At 32.1% G+C, this 16,133-nt stretch overlaps 1 protein-coding gene across 1 annotated transcript in view; it reads left to right on the top strand.

Annotated features, from left to right (window-relative positions):
- The window catches only part of LOC114328666 (zinc finger protein 271-like), an 89,368-nt gene that overhangs the window by 61,101 nt on the left and 12,134 nt on the right, over positions 1-16,133 (top strand). Inside the window, exon 2 of the mRNA XM_050652611.1 lies at positions 13,330-14,023. Coding sequence (XP_050508568.1) covers positions 13,330-14,023 — 694 coding nt within the window. The remainder of the gene's footprint in view (positions 1-13,329; positions 14,024-16,133) is intronic.

Genomic DNA, 16,133 nt, shown 5'->3' with positions numbered 1-16,133 from the left:
TGACGCAGCGCCTACTTTACGTAATCGTAGAACATCGCTTCACACCGCAACGCACCGATATATCGGAAGAGAATTCTTTTGCTGTTCGCCGTAGTGCAGTGTAGCGATTCGATACCCAGTGTAGGTATAGTTAGCGCTTCCACAACGGTCCGTCCGTTGTAGAAGAAAACAAACCGAAAAATATGTACGTGGGTGGTCCAAAGGTTGTCTTTATTTTAATGTAAGCGGATATTAGTCGATGCTGAATTCAATGTGTTGCTGTCGGATAAGTATCATTATAATAAATAATGGTACATACAGGGTGAGTCATGAGGAACTGTACATACTCCTACCTCGTATAGAGGCTCCTATGGGGAATGACAAATGACCATTAAAAAGTGTCTGCTCCCCTTGTTTAATAATATACAGGGCGAGTTTCGCATTTTGACAGAAATTTTTATTCGTCGTAATTTTTGAACGGTCAGATCGATGTGTCTCTTATTTTTGTCAATCGTTACACTATTACCACCTGTGTAGGGATACACGGCATCTCTTAGTAATCTTCTTATTAAAACAAATCCTTTTAATAATTAAAAATATCTTTAGCAAAACAAAACTACGTTTGTTTATAGTAAATACGATCGACCTAAATTAGCACATATCAGTGTAACAGTTTAGGTTTGACCAAGGTCGGTTTAAAATAACAATAGTATTCATTATTTTTAACTCAGCGCTTTTAATCAAAATAATCTTACTTTCATTATATATCAAAACAATAAGAGAATATCGAGGTTTAGTTCTAATTCCATCGCGAACAGTAAATTAATTAATATTCGAGATCCCAAAGGGAAAACATCACAGCTACTGAGAACTAACGTACCACCAGCTCTTTACCGTTAGTACTCTGACTTATAGAAATAAATGCATCTACTGTGAAAAGAGTTATTTCATCAACCCTTATGGTAGGGGGTAACCAACCCCTAAGTATCCAGGGTGGCTCAGAAGTCGGGAGCCACCATATGGCGATCCAAGACCAGGCGAGAACCCAGAACTAGCAGTCTAGAACGAGAAATGGGAAAACACGTCAATGTTCTTGCACCTCGACCACCCTAGATAGCAGCGGGGTGCCCACATAAAAAGGATGGAGACATCAGGCCTGAGACGGAGCTGAGATATGGAAAATGGAACTTGGTATGGAGATGGAACATCGTGAGACAATGGACAATGCCATGGAACGTGCAGCGAGGACTTTTTGTTGATACGAACACAGACGTTTAAAGTTGTAAGTCCATATTAGCTATTTTTATGGTATTTCCTGATTCGTATAATATAAAGTATAAAGTATAAACGTTATTTGTTACCTTGATTACATTAATTAATAATATATATTTTAAGTTTTACCTATTTTTACTTAATTATTCTATTTTTAATTTCCTTATAATACCAATATTTACCAATATATATAAGGAATTTTTTTTACAAATATGGTTATTTATAGGACGTAATGATACATTTTTATTTGATATTGATTTTTATATGATTTTTATATATTTACCAACATATATTTTTATCTTTACTGACTTTTTATCCATTTATTATTTGACTACTGATTTTTATTACATTTTTATTGGTCTACTGCTTTTTAATGGTGATTTATATTGAGTGATATACTGATTTTTTATGGCAATTTACTATATTTTTTACTATTTTTGACATATTATTTTACATCTATATATATTTACTATACATCGTAAGACTGTCAAATTTATGCGTTCGTTACGGGTACAGGAATAAGAAAATTATGAATAAATGAGTAGCAACAAAGTTACTTGGGAAGACTTCATCAAAATAGTTGAGGAGATTACGCAAGAAGTAACAAGACAAAGTAGAAGGGTCTTGAAGAAGAAATTACCTAAATCTAAGGATATACAAGAAGAAGTAACGACACAGCTAATTAAATTATATAACAAATTCACACATTTAACGAAGAAAAATTGGGAAGCGCTATCGGACAAACAAAGAGAAGCGTGCAACAAATATTTCGGAAAAATAAGAGACAAAGTTATACGCTCATTTCAAGCTGTAAACTTAAGGACAGTAGTTCCAAGTTCAATACACCAACCAATCGACAAGGAAATAGAGGAAGAACAAAGCGACGAAGAAGTAGAAGAGGAAAAAAGTGACGAGGAGATAGAGGAAAAAATTGACGAGGAAATAAAAGAGGGAAAAAGCGACATAAAACAAGAGATAAAAATATTAAACATGGCTCTGACAATCAACGAATTTTTGAATATTGCAAGCAAGGTATTGCCCAACGAGTTTGATGGAAGCGCAGGGAAACTACAACCATTTTTAGACGCATTAGAGTTACTTGGAAAAATAGCAGAAGGACATGAAGAAACAGCGATAACATTAATAAAAACAAGATTGACTAATAAGGCTAGAAACCTGATAACCACAGAGAATACGATCCCACTTATAGCAGCGGCACTGAAGAAGGAATTAAGAGGCGACAATCCGAAAACGATAATAGACAAGTTAGCAAAGAAAAGGCAAGGAAACAAAGATGCAGCAGTGTACGCATCCGAAGTAGAGGAATAAGCGGAACAGTTGAAGGTAGCATACATAGCGGAAGGAATGCCATTGGAGCTAGCGAAAAAATACACAACGGAAACAGTTGTAGCAACAATGAAGCGAAACGTTAATACGGATAGAGCTAAGTTAATACTGGAGGCAGGTAATTTCACAACACCGCAGGAAGTAGTATCTAAATTTTTATCGATTGATACGACAGAGGAGAACACACAGGGAAGAGTGTTCAATTATAGGACGAATTATCAAAATAGGAGAGGACAACAGCAATACCGAAGAGGATACCATAACAGATACGATAGAGGAAGAAGAAATCACTTCGGACAACGGAACGAAGGAGAAGAAACAGGAAACCAACGGAATTATTCCAACAGAGGATATAGACAATTCAACAACCAAACATACAGAGGGAACCAGAGAGGAGGACGAAACAGAAACGTAAGGCTACTTGAGTTAGAAGACAGCCAAGAGGAAACAGAAAACCAGCAGTTGGGGTTTTGAATGAACGAAACAAGGAAAGTACACAGTCAGAAGTGGAGTATAATATTTACAACTTCGATTTAAACCTAACGAATTTTGTACGAATGAAAACAGGAATCCTAGAAAACACAAATACCTTTATCATAGACACAGGAGCTGATATTTCAATACTGAAATGTTCACAAGATTTTATGAATGAACATGTGAAACCAAACACAAAAGCGAAAATAAAAGGAGTAACTAAAGGAGAATTACAAACAATGGGAGAAGTTGAAACAACGCTAGAAGTAAAAGGATCTCGATTTGAACATATCTTTCAGTTAGTGGAACCTAGCTTTCCTATTCCAACCGACGGAATCATTGGGAGAGACTTTATTTCAAACTTTCAATGCATACTAGACTACGCTAACCTTAAAATGCACATTAAAGAGGACAACGATTGTTACATTAGTACAAATATTTTGGATAATATAGATAATGACACGATAATAATACCGCATAGATGTGAAATTTACAGAGTCGTAAAAATTTTTCAAACGCTGAAGAACGACAGGATAGTGGAACAACAAGAAATACAACCACGAATATTCATAGCGAGAGCAATTATTTCAAGTAATAATCCGTACATCAAAATTTTGAACACAACCTACGAAACAGTAAAAGTAGAGACAAACGCAATCAAAACATTAGACATTAAATTATTCAACATATATAGACTGATCAACGACAGCAAGGATAGGAAAAAGGAATTACGGGAATCATTGAAGTTAGACATTCCAGAATACATACGCGATAAGTTAGTATCTTTATGTGAAGATTATTCAGATATATTCGCCCTAAGGCATGACATGCTAACATGTAACAACTTCTACGAGCAGAAACTGAGAGTTAAAGACCAAACTCCGGTATACATTAAAAACTATAGGACACCTCATACACAAACAGAGGAATTAAACCGACAAGTACAAAAACTGAGAGACCAAGGAATAATAGAACCGTCTACATCAGAATACAACAGCCCAGTAGTACTTGTACCGAAAAAGGCGATAGATGGAAATAAAGCATGGAGATTATGCATAGATTTTAGACAACTGAACAAGAAAATAGTCACAGACAAATTTCCTTTACCAAGGATAGACTCGATACTAGATCAACTAGGAAGAGCAAAATGGTTTTCAGTTATAGACTTAATGTCAGGTTTTCACCAGATACCATTAGAAAAATCATCGAGAAAATACACATCGTTTAGCACAGAAAATGGAGCATTTCAATTTACCAGATTACCTTTTGGATTAAATGTAAGCCCAAATAGCTTTTCAAGGATGATGTCAATAGCATTTTCGGGATTAACACCGGACAAAGCATTTCTTTACATGGACGATATAGTAGTGATAGGAATATCCGAAAAACATCACCTAGACAACCTTACAAAGACATTCGAGACATGTCGAAAATTCAATTTGAAACTTAACCCAGGAAAATGTCAATTTTTTAGAAGAGAAGTAACATATTTAGGACATGATCTTTCTCAGGAAGGAGTATCACCAGACAAAGCGAAATATGCAACGATTGAACAATACCCGACACCTAAGACAGCGGAAGAAACAAAAAGATTCGTAGCATTTTGTAACTATTATAGACGTTTTATTCAAAATTTTGCTGAAATATGCAGACCACTCAACAGATTATCAAGAAAAGGAGTAGAATTTTTTTGGTCAGAAGAATGTGAAAAACATTCAATAAGCTTAAATCATCTCTGATAAAGCCACCGATCCTAAAATATCCGGATTTCAATAAACAATTCATCCTAACAACAGACGCATCCAACGAGAGTTGTTCAGCAATTTTAAGTCAAGATTATAACGGAATAGACCTACCAATAGCATACGCATCAAGAAGTTTCAATAAAGGAGAATGTAATAAACTTATAATCGTTAAGGAATTACTAGCGATTCATTGGGGAATCAATCATTTCAAATGTTATTTATATGGAGCACCAACATTTTTAGTAAAAACGGATCATAAACCACTAACACATTTATTTGCAATGAAAGAACCAACTTCGAAACTTACAAGAATCAGATTAGATTTAGAGGAATACGATTTCGAAATAGAATACATAACAGGGAAAAATAACTATGCAGATAGTCTTTCAAGAATAACATTACATCAACTAAAGAACCTATACATAGACAATACCCATATATTAGCTATAACACGAGCTCAAGCAAGAGAAAATAAGAAGGAAGCAAGGCAAACGAAGGCAGAAAGTGAACTCGCACTACAGCCAGAAGCCCACAAACAGACAGTAAGAAAGGTGCTAAGTAAATAATTTAGAGGCGCATAGACTACCAATTTTGTCTTTTGGAGCAGAACTAATCTCACCAAGGCTGAGCATTAGGGTCAAAAACAAAATAAAGTGCAGCAAGAGCATAGCCACAGGATTCAATCATTTCGATTTAAACCAAATGTTGGCACAGCTAGATAAGCTGGGTAGAGAATTCAGTACGTAAAGTAAAAATATACGTAAACGATATTATTTTTAAAGTGTGCACAATGGAGGAATTTATTAAACAAGGAAACGAAATATTAAAGAATGTTGAAATATACATATGTGAAGTACCAGAAACAATAGAAGATGACAAAGAAAAACACAGGTTAATAGAAGAATATCATAATCACCCGATGTTTGGAGGACACTTAAAGAAAATTAGACTAATAAAGAAGCTAAAAGCAAGATTTAGATGGAAACATTTGGAAAAAGACGTAAGAAAATACGTTAAACAATGACATAAATGTCAAATTAACAAACCGAATAGAACACATGTCAAAGAAGACGTGATATCGGACACTTCTTCGAAACCAGAGGACACAGAATACATAGATATGATAGGTCAATTCACTAGAAGCAATGAAAGCAAGGAAGACAAAAAAGAGCGGCAAGAAGAAAATAAGCCCAAAACAACATCACAACACTTTAAAATAGGAGACCTAGTCCTGGTAAAAAGGGAAGAGAATGGTAAGTTTGATAGTCATAGTCTTTATGTAGGCCCTTTCACAATAACAGAGGTAAATAATGTTAATTGTAAGATCAGATCGGAAAACAATAAAATCAAGGAAATACATAAGAATAGATTATATGCTTACAATCCGAGAACACAGTGAGTGACAAGTGAAACGGGAACAATGTCGATAACGAACATTTTTATTTTTTTGTATTTAATTATTATTTATAGGAAAAAATGTATATATTGTACTTAGTAAAACGCAGTAAGGAAGTGGTGGTACTAATAGAAAAATTTTCTTCCTTTTCCGTAGTCAGAAAATTTTTGGAAGGAAAGGAAGATGTGTTGGGATACACGGCATCTCTTAGTAATCTTCTTATTAAAACAAATCCTTTTAATAATTAAAAATATCTTTAGCAAAACAAAACTACGTTTGTTTATAGTAAATACGATCGACCTAAATTAGCACATATCAGTGTAACAGTTTAGGTTTGACCAAGGTCGGTTTAAAATAACAATAGTATTCATTATTTTTATATATTAGTAGACTCAGCGCTTTTAATCAAAATAATCTTACTTTCATTATATATCAAAACAATAACAAGAGAATATCGAGGTTTAGTTCTAATTCCATCGCGAACAGTAAATTAATTAATATTCGAGATCCCAAAGGGAAAACATCACAGCTACTGAGAACTAACGTACCACCAGCTCTTTACCGTTAGTACTCTGACTTATAGAAATAAATGCATCTACTGTGAAAAGAGTTATTTCATCAACCCTTATGGTAGGGGGTAACCAACCCCTAAGTATCCAGGGTGGCTCAGAAGTCAGGAGCCACCATACACCTAATCAACTGATTTATTCAAACTAGAAAAAAAATCAGGTCCGGCTTTAAAAAATTAGTTCGTTTGGGTCTTACAAAAAATTCCACCCTGTATACGCTTTTTGAAAACTCTATTACGAATTTTACAAATTTGACAAACAGGCAATTAAAATGGCCTATTTATTTTTTCCCCACACGATTACTTAATTTTTTATAAAAAAATCAAATTTGACTATGAATTAAAAGTTTGGTAAAGTAAACCATAGATTTAAAAAAATTAACATTTATTACAAAAATTAATTTTTTTTAACAAATATTTTATTGATGTTACCACCCAATCAACTGATGTATTCAAACTAGAAAAAAATCAGGTCCGGCTTTAAAAAATTAGTTCGTTTGGGTCTTAGAAAAAATTTCACCCTGTATACGCTTTTTGAAAACTCTAATATGAATTTTACAAATTAGACAAGTAGGCAATTAAAATGGCATATTTATTTTTTTCCCCACATGATTACTTAATTTTTTATAAAAAAATTAAATTTGACTATGAATAATAATTAAAAGTTTGGTAAAGTGAACCATAGATTTAAAAAAATTTACTTTTATTACAAAAATTAATTTTTTTTGAACAAATATTTAATTTATGTTACCACCCAATCAACTGATTTATTCAAACTAGAAAAAAATCAGGCCCGGATTTAAAAAAATAATTCGTTTTGGTCTTAGAAAAAATTTCACCCTGTATAAGCTTTTTGAAAACTCTAATATGATTTTTACAAATTAGACAAATAGGCAATTAAAATGGCATATTTATTTTTTCCCCACACGATTACTTAATTTTTTATTAAAAAATCAAATTTGTCAAAATCGGAATTTTAACCTAAAAATGAAAAAAAAAAGATGAAATCACGGCTTAACTCGCTACAACGTTCCATTTTAATTTTTTTTTCTGAAATTTTTACAGCACATATCTCTTACCATTGTGAAGACTATGACAATTGTTGTAGACTTTCAGTCTTCTTCTCGTAAAAGTTATGAATTTTTAAAAATAAAAGATGCAGCTTCGTGAATTGCAAAGTTAAATCGCAAAAATTAAGTGAAAAAATTTAAAATTTATCTATTTGATCACATCTATGTTAAACTATAGAGTCCAAAAAGAAGTGTTATGGGGAGTTTTAGATCTAGACCTGTTATAGAAAAAAAATGGTGAAACTTTTAATTTTAAGAAAAACGTTGTTGAAGTTTTTTTTATTTTTATGGTAAAATTGCGATTTTGACAAATTTGATTTTTTAATAAAAAATTAAGTAATCGTGTGTGAAAAAGAAAATAAATATGCCATTTTAATTGCCTATTTGTCTAATTTGTAAAATTCATATTAGAGTTTTCAAAAAGCGTATACAGGGTGAAATTTTTTTCTAAGACCCAAACGAACTAATTTTTTAAAGCCGGACCTGATTTTTTTTAGTTTCAATAAATCAGTTGATTGGGTGGTAACATAAATCAAATATTTGTTTAAAAAATTAATTTTTGTAATAAAAGTTAATTTTTTTTTAAATCTATGGTTCACTTTACCAAATTTTTAATTGATAGTGAAATTTGATTTCTTTTATAAAAAATTAAATAATCGTGTGGGGAAAAAATAAATATGTCATTTTAATTGCCTATTTGTCTAATTTGTAAAATTAATATTAGAGTTTTCAAAAAGCGTATACAGGGTGAAATTTTTTCTAATACCCAAACGAACTAATTTTTTAAAGCCGGACCTGATTTTTTTCTAGTTTGAATAAATCAGTTGATTAGGTGGTAATAGTGTAACGATTGACCAAAATAAGAGACACACCGATCTGACGGTTCAAAAATTATGACGAATATAAATTTCTGTCTAAATGCGAAACTCGCCCTGTATATTATTAAACAATGGGAGCAGACACTTTTTAATGGTCATTTGTTATTCCCCATAGGGACCTCTATACGAGGTAGGAGTATGTACAGTTCCTCATGACTCACCCTGTATAAGTTTTCAAAGAAAGCATAGTACCTATGATTTTTAAAGTAAACTATTTAAATGTATTTTGTTTTGTTAGATCAGTTTTTATAATAGATCAGATTGATATTTTTCGTAACTCATTCTGAAGTACATATCGATAAAATTTGTTTTGATGATCGATTAGATCAAGAAATAAAGTAGCAAATTCCCTTTCCGTGTTTCGTTTTTTACAAATTTCATGCACTCATTTATTTTTGAAAGTTTATTTGTTGTTCCTCTTCCGCGCACAAAAATAGAATATAATGGAAATATGCTTTATTGTCATTGAACATTGTACAATTTTATAGACAAATCTTAAAATGAGTCAGAAAAAACAATAGCAAATACGATGTACTCAAATTACATAAATCGTCAATATAAATAAGAAATATTGAAATATAACAAAAACACTATACAGGGTGGTTCATTAGTGTGACACAGTCCAATTACTCGTTTGTCGTAAGAGATACGAAAAAAAGTTATTGAGGTAAAAGTTAGGGCACTGATAGTACCATAATTTAAAAATATTTTCAAATGTACAGGGGCGTGCGTATTGACAGGGTGACACAAACTTATGTTTTTTTAAATGGAACACCCTGTATAGTTTTACATTTTTGGATTATCCTCAACGTTTCCTTTCTTTAAATGTATGGTTTTGTAATATTATACAAGGTAGTTTAAAAGATAATTACGTTTTTTTGTTAATTTCGTAGCAATATTTACACCAGCGATACTCAACCTTTTTCTTTCCTGGGCCACATAGTAGCTATTGCCACAGCTTGCGGGCCGCAATCAAGATGAAGTAGTATACAGGGTGCTTCATTGGGAAACGGAAATACTTGAATGATGAATAGAGGTAAATGAGCCGGTTCTAGACATACCAAATTTATTGCTCCACCGACTTTATAACCGAGTTACAGGTTGTTTTATCGATTTTGCCCATTTCTTTCTGGACCCATAACTTTAGAACCACCTTGTATAATTTTTGATATTTGGTACACATATGTCACATTTAGAACCCAAACCACCCAACTACTAATCGCAAGAAAAATCCAGGTCCGGATTAAATAAAATTATAAATCCATTGTGACCTTGAAACAACATCCTGTATATTGAAATTTTCAAAACCCGTTTCCACATTTGAAAAGAGATTTAATGGAGCTTCCATTTTTTGCGCAGACAATTCAATGACTTTAATTTTGAAATTATGTCGAAATTTTTAAGAACTCGAACTTTCAAAACATTTCAAAATTAATGTCATTAAACAATTATCTGCGCCAAAAATTGAAGCGAGCAATTAAACATAGTTTTGGTGCTCTTTTCAAAAAATGTGCAAACGAATTTTGAAAATTTTAATATACAGGGTGTTGTTTCAAGGTCACAATTATTTTTAATTTTTGTTTTGTTAATCCGGACCTGAATTTTTCTTGTGATTACATGATCTTGTGATTTTTTTTAAAATGAGTATTTGTTCATTAACTTTAATAATTTATTACTAAAAGTTAATAATACCCTGCTTTTTAATAAGAGTTCGTAAAAAGTTCAATAAAACTTAAAATTAAACTCATTATTGTCTGCCTCACGCCAAACACGCCTAAACACATCGGCACACTATCAAATAATTTGAAAAACACGTGAAATTTGACAAATAATTTAATCACAAGGTCCTTTAGTTAGCCTTCGGGCCGCATAAAAAACGCTAGATAGCCGCATGCGGCCCGCGGGCCGCAGGTTGAATATCACTGATTTACACCCTATAAAATTGTAGTGATTTGACATAAAATTTTTATTTTATGTTCAAACGATTTTGAATATAGTCTACTATTGTTAAACATTAACAATATAGCGAAATGTTAAATTTTAGGATACAGGGTTGGTCGAAACTCGGAATGAGTATTTTCTGCGTTTTCTTAAATGGAACACCCTGTATTTTAGTATTGTAATAAAATGATATTTTATTGTACTTTTTTATTTCTTAAGCTTTCCCTATACCTAAGTGCTTTAATTTGTAAGTTATTCGTGATTCTTTAAGCCGAACATTAATTGCAACAAAAATTACGTGAACTTTTATTAGGTGGCCGTGAAAATATCCAATCAAAAATATTTTTTGGAAAAAAAGATGCATAATAATCTAGCCTGATCCTTAATTTATTAATATTGGATGAGATATCTAAATACATTCGTAGTTAAGGTAGTTGGTGCTTAAATTATTAATCAAACATACAAAATTCTCCCTAGTTGGCTATGACACAAAATTTGCTTAAACATTTGATATTACACTATTTATATAGTTCCAGTTGATTTGTCACCATTACTTATATTAATTTTTCTAATAAGGAACTGATTAAAATGGCTTTGTGCTAGGAGAGTATAACAAAAATGAGCTACTTGCAATACAGATTTATCGATGCAATAATATAACGAGCAATTTCCTGATAGACGAAAACCAAAAAGAGAAACTTTTGAAAGTATACTAAAACGGTTTCAATAGATTTGATACTTAAATTGTAAGAACAGTTGTACTAATAAGCAGATCCTCAGTGACACTAAGGATTACATTGAATTCCTGTTTTCTCCACTTACAATAGTTTTTGTTCAATCAGATTTATCATAATCTAAGTGTCCAGTCCGTTGAAACCGTTCTAGTATATTTTCAAGCGTTTCTCTTCTTAGTTGTCATCTATCAGTGAATTTCTTATTCTTATTCCTAGTAGCACATTTTTGTTATACTCCAGTAGCACAAAAATCGTATTAATCGGTTTCTCATTAGAAAAATTCATATTAGTAATGGTAACAAAGCAACTGGAACTATAAAAATAGTATAATATCAAATTTTTAAGGAAATTTAGTGTCAGCCGACTAGGTAGAATATTGTATGTTTTAATTAATATTTTGCGCACCAACAATCTTAACTACGAATTTATTTGGATATCTCATCCAATATTAATAAATTAAGGATCAGGCTAGATTATTATGTATTTTTTTTTCGAAAAATTATTTTTGATTGGATATTTTCACGGCCACCTAATAAAATTTCACGTAATTTTTGTTGCAATTAATGCTTGGCTTAAAGAATCACGAATAACTTACAAATTAAACCACTTAGGTATAGGGAATGCTTAAGAAATATAAAAGTACCATAAAATATCATTTCATTAAAATACTAAAATACAGGGCGTGTTCCATTTAAGAAAACGCAGAAAATACTCATTCCGAGTTTCGACCAACCCTGTATACTAAAATTTAACATTTCGCTATACTGTTAATGCTTAACAATAGTAGACTATTAAAAATCATTTGAACATAAAATAAAAATTTGATGTCAAATCACTACAATTCTACAGGGTGAAAATGTTGCTACGAAATTAACAAAAAAACGTAATTATCTTTTAAACTACCTGGTATAATATTACAAAACCATATATTTTAAGGAAGGAAACATTAAAGAGAATCCAAAAATGTAACAATATACAAGATGTTCCATTTAAAAAAACATAAGTTTGTGTCACCCTGCCAATACGCACGCCCCTGTATATTTGAAAATATTTTTAAATTATGGTCCTATCAGTGCCCCAACTTTTGCCTAAATAACTTTTTTTCGTATCTCTTACGACAAACGAGTAATTGGACTTTGTCACACTAATGCCCCACCCTGTATATTGCAAAATTTAAATAAATTACAGATTGCATAATTAACTTTATACTAAATTTACAATCAAGATGCAGTAGAAATAAACAAACCAAAACACATTAAATGCTACTAGGAGCACTCCCGAATCATAATTTACAATGTATAAACTTTAGAAATCATGAGTTAGGATTTACAATGTATATACATTGTAAATTATGATTCGGGAGTGCTCCTAGTAGCATTTAATGTGTCTTAGTTTGTTTATTTCTACTGCATCTTGATTGTAAATCTAGTATAGGAACTAATAAACTTAAGCAAAATAACAAACTAACAATAATAATTTTTGGATTTATCTTCTCGGCAATATGTAAATATTGTATACTGACTGAGCTGGCGAGATTTTGCCGATGTGTTGCTGATAAATGCGCGCTTAGGAATTTAATTCTAGGCTGTAGCGGTTCGTTCCGTTGCCGACCGATTCGATCTAATGAGCGCAGACCTTAAGTGGTGAAACCTTAAGGTAACTCTCCACTTGAGATAAAATCTCGAGATTAGTCTCAAGGTGTTATCTATTTGAGATCACTTGTGGTCTCGAGATTGGCATGGGAGACTCGTTAGTGACTTTAGTCTCGAGATTTGCCGCCAAAAATTAAAAAAAATTTAGACATATCTTTTTGAAAGCTACAACTTTTTTATTTAAAGTTTTTAGCTAAAGGGTTTTAGCTACAACGATTTACCTTGTAGTTTCTGCGTAAACAATTATATATTTAGTTTGTATTTTTATTTTAGGGTTTTCCCAGAACGGAATGGAAATAATGAAAACTAAACTGGCATGCCCTACAGAACAACAAAATGCAACCACTGAAGAAACAACAGTAAAGAATTCTACATGTAAATGTAAAATTTGTTTTAAGCAATTTCACTACAAAAGTTCTTTGAATCGACATATAAAAACGCACTCTAGCGAAAAGCCTTACAAGTGTGACATTTGTTTAAAACAATTTACTGCAAAAAGTGATTTGAAAATACACTTGAGAGTGCACACTGGAGAAAAGCCTTACAGGTGTGAAATCTGTTTTAAGCAGTTCAGTCGAGCAGGGCATTTGAAAGTACATTTGAGAGTTCACACTGGAGAAAGACCTCACAAGTGTGAAATCTGTTTTAAGCAATTTAGTGAAGCAGGTGATTTGAAAAGACATTTGAGAGTGCACACTGGAGAAAAACCTTACAAGTGTGAAATCTGTTTTAACCAGTTCCGTCGCACAGGACATTTGAAAGTACATTTGAGAGTGCACACTGGAGAAAAACCTCACGAGTGTGAAATTTGTTTTAAGCAGTTTACTCGAGCAAGTCATTTGAAAGTTCATTTGAGGTTGCACACCGGGGAAAAGCCTTACCAGTGTGAAGTTTGTTTTAAACAGTTTACTCATAAAATTTCTTTAGATGAACATACAAAAGGTCACACTGGAGAAAAGCCTCATAAGTAGTGTGACCCACTAGCCCGAAAAATCCGGGACATGGCCCGAATTACGAAATTGTGTCCCGGCGTCCCGGACAAGATTTCCGGGCAATCCGAATTTTAAACTTTTTGGTAAAATTGTATTTTGAACTTTTGAATACGTTATTTTTCTAAGAATTCACATAAAATTGAATTGGTGGGACGTAAAAAGTCGACAATTTCTAGAGTGTAATATTCTAATACCAGATTCAAAATGCAAACATTTTATATGGTGGTATTATATTTCATCGCAACACAAATATGATTTTAAGAAACAACCCAGGCAACCAAATAACGTTTACAAAACGTTGAAAAAACGTCATAATTATCACCAAACGACGTCAGTTTATCACGTTTTTTCGACGTCGAAAATCACGTGAATATGTCCCACCATAAATCACGTCATTTTTATCACGTTTTAAATACGTGAAATGAAAAACGTAGTTTTTACGTCGATTTTGCGTCGGTTTTTAGATTTATTTTTCATTTTATGGTTTTAGAAACACACAATAATTGAATGGGTCCGCCACATGGTTTGTTTTTGAGAAGTCAAAGAAAAAGTTTTATATTGTGATAATGGTGAGTTTATACATTATAAAGGTGAGTAATACAGTTTGTATTTTGTATTTAAAAACTGTATTACTAACCCTTAAAATGTATAAACTCACCATTATCACAATAAAACTTTTTCTTTGACTTCTCAAAAACAAACCATGTGGCGCTTACAACATTATTCGGCAGACCCATTCAATTATTCGTATGGGCATTGTTAGTATTGCAATTTTTCCATTTAAGTAAAACCAGATGGAATGCTCGTTAAAATGCATAGAATTACAATATCCTCAATGCAACATATATAACATACATAGAATTTCCACTTTTTATATTATAAATATTTACTGTGTCAAAAGTGAAACAACATATAAACTAATAAATCATTTATTAACAAATTAAACATTTAAGTCACAATTTAATAACAAACTTAAGTTTAAACCAATTAAGTTATATAATATATATAATTATTATAATTATACCACACAGTTTAAAGGTACGATTCCAACAACGACTGCAGACGGCAGTTACAGTTGTTACCATGACAGACGTCATTATTTTGCACTATTAATTTGCATAATTATTAGCAACTGACGTTCTGCCGGACAGCAGTTGCAGTCAGATGTCGGAATCAGTCTCATAGTGCAAAGTAGTAACGTCCATAACGCCGAGAACTGCAACTGATGTTTGCAGTTGCCTTCTGCAGTCGTTTTCAGAATCGTACCTTTAGTCAGAATTGAATACATACAAATAAGAGCCAATATATTGAATTTCAATGAAAACTATCTGCTTTATATTTATAAATTTTAAGGAAGACGATTGAATGATAAAAAATGGGACAAAACTATAATAGTATGTGTTCTCACATATATTTCCATACTCTCAAAATCCTCAAATTGATTTCAAATAATTATTACAAATTTTTGCATACAAAAAGATCTACAGACACCTCAAAAATATATTTTTTGATTAAGGGACTGTAATGACCAAATTAAAATGATAAAAACAATTTACACGTGATATCTGATAATACACACTTAAAAGACTAATAGGGCTTTTCATCGACTGTCATTTGTTTCGAGCTTCTGTCATGTGTCACATAATATTAAAATATCTACGCCATACATCTTTGGTTTGTATCATTGGTATATACCAATAACGTATGACGTAGATATATTAATATGTGACACATGACAGTCATGTATGAAGTTCGAAACAAATTACTGTGAATGAAAAGCCCTATACATAAATACTCATGATGAAGAAGTACATTATAATTAAAAATGACTAACCATTTTCATATCACTGCAATATGACGCCAAAGCCGTCTTATATTTCAGTTCGTTTAGAGAGCGCAACAAGCACTCTGACCGAACAATTTCAAAACTCATTAGTTTTTCATCAGAGAATGTACATAGCTGTAACATCTGTACATGCATTGGGTTCTTTTTCTTCTGTCTTGGTGTGGGCATACTCAGCTGCAAATAAGATTGCTGCAATATGGCTGCAAACTTCACTATTACCGGCCAGACACATGCAATGT

This window comes from Diabrotica virgifera, chromosome 6, assembly GCF_917563875.1.
Source record: "Diabrotica virgifera virgifera chromosome 6, PGI_DIABVI_V3a".
Classification (NCBI taxonomy): Eukaryota; Metazoa; Arthropoda; class Insecta; order Coleoptera; family Chrysomelidae; genus Diabrotica; species Diabrotica virgifera.
Note: the sequence above shows the minus strand (reverse complement) of the source record. Positions and strands in the feature narration are given on the sequence as shown.